This window comes from Callospermophilus lateralis, assembly GCF_048772815.1.
Source record: "Callospermophilus lateralis isolate mCalLat2 chromosome Y unlocalized genomic scaffold, mCalLat2.hap1 SUPER_Y_unloc_1, whole genome shotgun sequence".
Taxonomy (NCBI): domain Eukaryota; kingdom Metazoa; phylum Chordata; class Mammalia; order Rodentia; family Sciuridae; genus Callospermophilus; species Callospermophilus lateralis.
The window spans coordinates 860657-866656 of NW_027510163.1; the positions used below are offsets into that span (position 1 = coordinate 860657).

The following is a 6000-nucleotide window of genomic DNA, read 5'->3' on the forward strand; positions in this document are numbered from 1 at the left end:
CACACAGATTTTTGTTAGATTTATATATGAGTATTTCTCTTTTATTGGTTCTGTATAAGTGGTGTGTGTTTGTTTTTGTTTTCATTTTGGTGCTGGGTGTTGGACTCAGGACTGCTCTACCATTGAGCTACATTTCCAAAACTTAATTTTTTGTTTAGAAACAGAGTCTTGCTAAATTGCCCAGGCTGGACTCAAACCTGGTATCATCCTGCCTCGGCCCCCTGATTGGCAAGGACCACAGGCATGGCCTCCATGCCCAGCTTCCTGCTGTCAATAGTATAATCATTGTCCTGTTTATTAACATGACAACACTGATGTCACATCATTGTTTTTCATGATTCTTCAGTGGATTCCAGTAGCATAGAGGATCATGCTGTCTCTCTATGAAGACATTGTGTTTTTTTGAGCTTGAATGTTTTTTTCATTATTCTTGATTTTTTTAACTATTGATATAATCAATATTTATTATTTAGCTTTTTGTTGTGATGGATAATGTTAATTGGTTTTTTTAATTCTGAATCAGCCTTGCATGTGTGTTGCGTTCCTTGGCCCTGCAGAGGCTGATGTGAGTGGATCTGTGCCACTGGGCTTGACTTCCCACAGTAGTATGCTGGTCCCTGGAAAATGTTAACTAAGTTTTAAATTTGGCATCAGTCTTACAGAGCTGTAATGATTTCCTCTTGGCTGTGTTTATAATTCTTTTTATTTATTTTTGAATTCAGTAAAGTATTGTTTGATGAGGAATTTTGCATTCATGATCATGAGAGTCTTTCATAGTTTTCTTTTCTATTTAATACATTTATTTATCTATTTTATTTTGATAATATGGTAAAATATGCCATATAAAGAATTAGAAGGGGGGCTGGGGTTCTGACTCAGTGGTCGAGAACTTGACTAGCATGTGCAAAATCCTGGGTTCAGTCCTTAGCATTACATAAATATATAGGATACAGCTATTTAGTTCAACTTCAACTAAAAAAGTAAATATAAATAGAAAGAATTAGGAAGTTTTAACTCAACTTCTGTTGTCTGGAAATAACAGTAGAAAGTTGCTGTCAGGTCTTAAGTGTCTCATGGAAGCCTGTTTGACATGTCTTGCCTTTTTTTTTTTTTTTTTTTTTGAGGAGGGGTGGGTTAATTATATATTTTTCAAATTTTTGAAATGTTTTAGACTTTCACAATTAAATGTATAATAAATGATATTTTTCTGCAGAATAGTGGGATGAAGTACCCTTTGCAACTTAGATTTCAGTTTCCCTAGACCATCATTGTGCTCTGTCTCCAAGACACCTACTGTCACTCATAATTTTCCATGCCATGAACAACAGCCCACTAAAGGCTTTCTCTTGGGCTCCTACTACCCTCTGTTGAAACTGTCCTGCTTCAAATGTCATGTGTCTTAAGTGCTTGAGCATGGTTCTTTCTGAGTGGCAGGGTCGTGTTCTTGTAGGTGTTCCTTTGGGCTGTTCCACACTGTGCAGAAATCATAGCCTGCTTAGAGACCCACATGGAGTGGCCTGTTTCACAAGGAGTCAGCGTGGGATAGTTCAGGATTCTGGACTGCAAACCTGCTGCTTTAACACATCCTGGAAGTGCTTGTGCCTGAAGTTTCCTTGTACCAGCTGTGCTACAGGAATGAGGAATCTCTTTCATGACAGACCACCATTGTACATGTGGCCTATCTTGATCAAAGTGTCCTTGAGCAGATCAGTGGTGTGTGTCTCATGACTGTAAATGATCTGAGTGAGACATCTTGTGTTCAGAAGAGTTTGAGAATCATTAGACATTCATGGTTGCCATGAGGTTTGGGAAAGGATTTTCTGCTGTCTGTTAAGAAAACTATTTTTCAAACTGATATAATTTTGTAAGGCTGTTGTTTGTACAAGGTGACATCTTGGGGTCATCATGTTCTTTCTGAGATACATGCCATCTTTTGACACACCCCATTCTGCTTTGACATTAACGACCAAAAATTATTATATTGTTGCATTTATTAATCGTTGTGCTTAATTACTAATTGAGTAAATTTTTTTTTGGAGTAAAGCACCTGCAAACTTCTAGTTGTCCTCAGTATAATCACCCAAGTTGAGGTTAGTCCCAAGTGAACACATTGTGACAACCTGTGTGGAAGATTGTCTAACTGTTGTCTATGAGGGAAACTCTTTAGTGACTCCATACTCTGAGGGTGTGGGTTGGGGCTGATTCTAGGCACTTCTTTAAGAATGGAACAATTGACTTTCAGAAGGAAACAGGAGATCAGTAAATACCATGTTGTCTATATTAACTGTGTAGGCCCAGTGAGTCATGGTGGTTGGCAAGATCTTTCAAATGCTGAGTTTTGTGATCCCAGCAGTTTCCTACTCAGTCAGCTTTCTTTTCTAATGTTAAGTAATAAGGAGAGTGCTAATATTAGCTCTCTACTGCACCGGATGTAGGTAGGAAGGTGATAGAGATGCAATCAACAAATAAGGTAAGGGTGACCTGGGAGCCCCTCTTACTTCCTGTGAACTCAACAAAGGAAGGGTGTACAACACTCTACTATTTACCTTGTGTGGGGCCCAAGTCTAGTGTTGGAGTGGCTATGAGGAATTAAATGCACTGAAGATTTCAATGACCAAATCGTGGAATTAATTGAGAGGCCAGGGAATCATGTGAACATCATGCATATTGAGTATAGATTTCTCATGCTGTCAAATCTCTGCTGTCCTCCACTACACATTTGTGGGATATTTTAGATCTCAGTGACCTTTGAGGATGTGGCTGTGAACTTCATACAGGAGGAGTGGGATTTGCTGGATGCTTCCCAGAAGAACCTTTACAGAGATGTGATGCTGGAAGTCCTCAGAAACCTGGAATCTATAGGTAATAATTTGTGTATTTACTTAATTAGAGAATTTGTGTTTATTTTTTTATTTATGTAGAACATGAAAAGACAATCAGTTGGTGAATTAATGTAGCATAAAATGCACCATGAATTTGGAAAAGCATTTCTAGCTCCTAGAAATTTATAATGTTTTTGTTTGGCATTTTAGGAAACAAATGTGATGAGAAGAACATTGAAAAACAGATCAAAAATTTTGGGACTAATCTAAGGTAAATGTACTCACAAGAGGGATCCTTGAGGGAATCTGGGGATGTCATATAATTTTTAAAACCAATGCAAGAAATTTGCACAACTTTAAATGTATTTATTCTTCTAAGATTTTTTACCAGAAATATATACTTCACTGGGACTGGGGTTGTGGCTCAGTGGCAGAGAGCTTGCCTTGCATGCTTGAGGCACTGGCTTTTCTTCTCAGCACCACATTTAAATCAATAAAGTCTATTGTCTACTGAAGTAAATTATATAGATAGATATAGATATATAGATATTCAGTCTACTCAAAGTGCTTGAAATGCAAAAAAGTATTATCAAAATGCATATGTGAGTATAACTATTTGGATAATGACTGTAGGCAAGCTGTGTTTCAAAGCATTGTTTCCTCTCAATCTCTTTATTTTTCTGGTAATTTGAACTTTGAAAATCCTCAGCTTTACCTCATGTTGGAAGTAACGTTAACCTAGGACCTTAAATAAATACAACATCAGGAAATAATCAAGTATTAATAATGTGCTGGTCATCAGATACAAATTTTTAAGCAAAGAAAATTTTTAATAGTGTAAATTCATGTGACTGCAGTATGTGTGCCAAAGACTTCATATGCCCTTCATTCCTTCATAGGCAGATCACATCTCAATGTGGACCCAAATGCCTCAAGCATGAAGAGTGTGAAGAGAAGCCATGTGAATTGAAAGAATTCAGGAAATCTCTGGTTTCTCTCAAAAGTGTTCACACACAAATGTTAACACAAGCTGGAGATGGACCCTGTGAAAGTACAGTATGTGGGAAAGTCATCAGTTGTTCCAATGACATTCAAAGGCATGAAGATTCTCATAGTGGGTGGCAACCTGATGAATGTCAACAATGTGATGAAGCCTCATCTTCTCCCACAGATATTCAAAGACATACAAGAACACATAGGGGAGTTAAAGCTTTTCAATGTGAGGTATGTGGGAAAGCCTTTCATTCCTCCACTTTATTTAGAAAACATGAAAGAACTCATTCTGGAGAGAAATCCCATGAAGGTAAAGAAAGTGGTAAAACCATGGTTTCACCCAGAAGTCTTCACAGTCACATGATCACACACACTGGAAAAGTACTTTTTAAATGTAACGTATGTGGGAAAGACTTTGCTTACCGAAGTTTATTTCGAATACATCAGAGAAAACATACTGGAGAGAAGCCCTATAAATGTCAACAATGTGGAAAAGCCTACACTACTTCATCTTACCTTCGGAAACATGAACAAATCCATGCTGGAGAGAAGGCCAATGAATGCGCACAATGTGGAAAAGTCTTCAGTACTTCTTCTAACCTTCACAGGCATGAACGGACGCATACTGGAGAGAAGCCTTTTGAATGTAAGCAGTGTGGCAAAGCTTTTGCTCAATTGTCTGCCCTTCACTCACATAAAAAAACTCATACGAAAAAGAAACCCTATGAATGTCAACAATGTGGGAAAGCCTGCCCTACTTTATCTTACCTTCAGAGACATGAACGTAGGCATACTGGAGAGAAGCCCTATGAATGTAAGCAGTGCGGCAAAGCCTTCACTCGGTCCAATCGCCTTCACTCACATGAAAAAACTCATACTGGGGAGAAGCCCTATGAATGTCAACAATGTGGTAAAGCCTGCCCTACTTTGTCTTACCTTCAGAGACATGAACAAATCCATACTGGACAGAATCCTAAGGCATGCAAACAATGTGGAAAAGTCTTTACTTATTCTTCTAACCTTCACAGACATGAACGGATGCATACTGGAGAGAAGCCCTATGAATGTAAGCAGTGTGGCAGAGCCTTCACTCGGTCCACTCACCTTCACTCACATGAAAAAACTCATACTGGGGAGAAGCCCTATAAATGTAAGCAGTGTGGCAAAGCCTTTGTTCAGTTCCATCATCTTCACAGTCATGAAAGGATGCATACTGGAGAGAAGCCCTATGAATGTAAGCAGTGTGGCAAAGCCTTTGTTCAGTTCCATCATCTTCACAGACATGAAAAAACGCATACTGGAGAGAAGCCCTATGAATGTAAGCAGTGTGGCAAAGCCTTTGCTCAATCCTATCATCTTCACAGACATGAAAAAACGCATACTGGAGAGAAGCCTAATGAATACCAACAATGTGGAAAAGTCTTTTTCTTGCTTTTTCTTTCACAGACATGAAGGGACCCCTGAGACACATCCTCATTCTTTTTTATATTTTTAATTTTGAGACAGAGACTTGCTGAGTTCCTTAGGGTTGTTCTAAAATGCTGAGGCTGGCCTCAAACTTGTGATCCTTCAGCCTAAGCCTCCCAAGTCTCTGGGATTAAAGGCATACATCACCACATCTGGCTGAGTAACTGTTTAAATGTGAAAAAATATGGCAAATCATTCCATTTTCCTTGTTGTCTTCAAAGCCATTTTCCTCACCGGAAAACAAACACTCTGAATGGGAATGATTTGCTATACTCAGCTTCATGTTCTAGACCTATTTTTCTTTTATGAAAATTCTCATGGAGAGAAGCCCTATGAATGTAAAAAATGTGGGAAATCTTTTAAGTTTTGCAGTTTATTCTGAGTACTGGAAAGATTCATGCCGAAATGAATAAACCCTATGAAAGTAAGAAATACAAAGGGTTCAGATGTTTTAGTTTTATTCAGTTGTATTAAAAAAAAAAAAAATACTGTAGAAAATCCTGTGCATAAGCAATGTTGGGCAGTACTTAATTTTGACAGTTTTATTCAAAGACATAAAAGGATTTACATCTGGGCTGGGGATGTGGCTCAAGCGGTAGCGCGCTCGCCTGGCATGCGTGCGGCCCGGGTTCGATCCTCAGCACCACATACAAAGATGTTGTGTCTGCCGAAAACTTAAATAAATAAATAAATATTTTTAAAATTTTTTTTAAAAAGT

At 38.2% G+C, this 6000-nt stretch overlaps 1 protein-coding gene across 1 annotated transcript in view; it reads left to right on the forward strand.

Annotated features, from left to right (window-relative positions):
- Positions 1-5716, forward strand: part of LOC143639897 (uncharacterized) — a 51425-nt gene extending 45709 nt beyond the window's left edge. Inside the window, exon 5 of the mRNA XM_077107925.1 lies at positions 4198-5716. Coding sequence (XP_076964040.1) covers positions 4198-5267 — 1070 coding nt within the window. The 3' untranslated portion in view covers positions 5268-5716. The remainder of the gene's footprint in view (positions 1-4197) is intronic.
- The last annotated feature ends 284 nt before the right edge of the window (positions 5717-6000 follow it).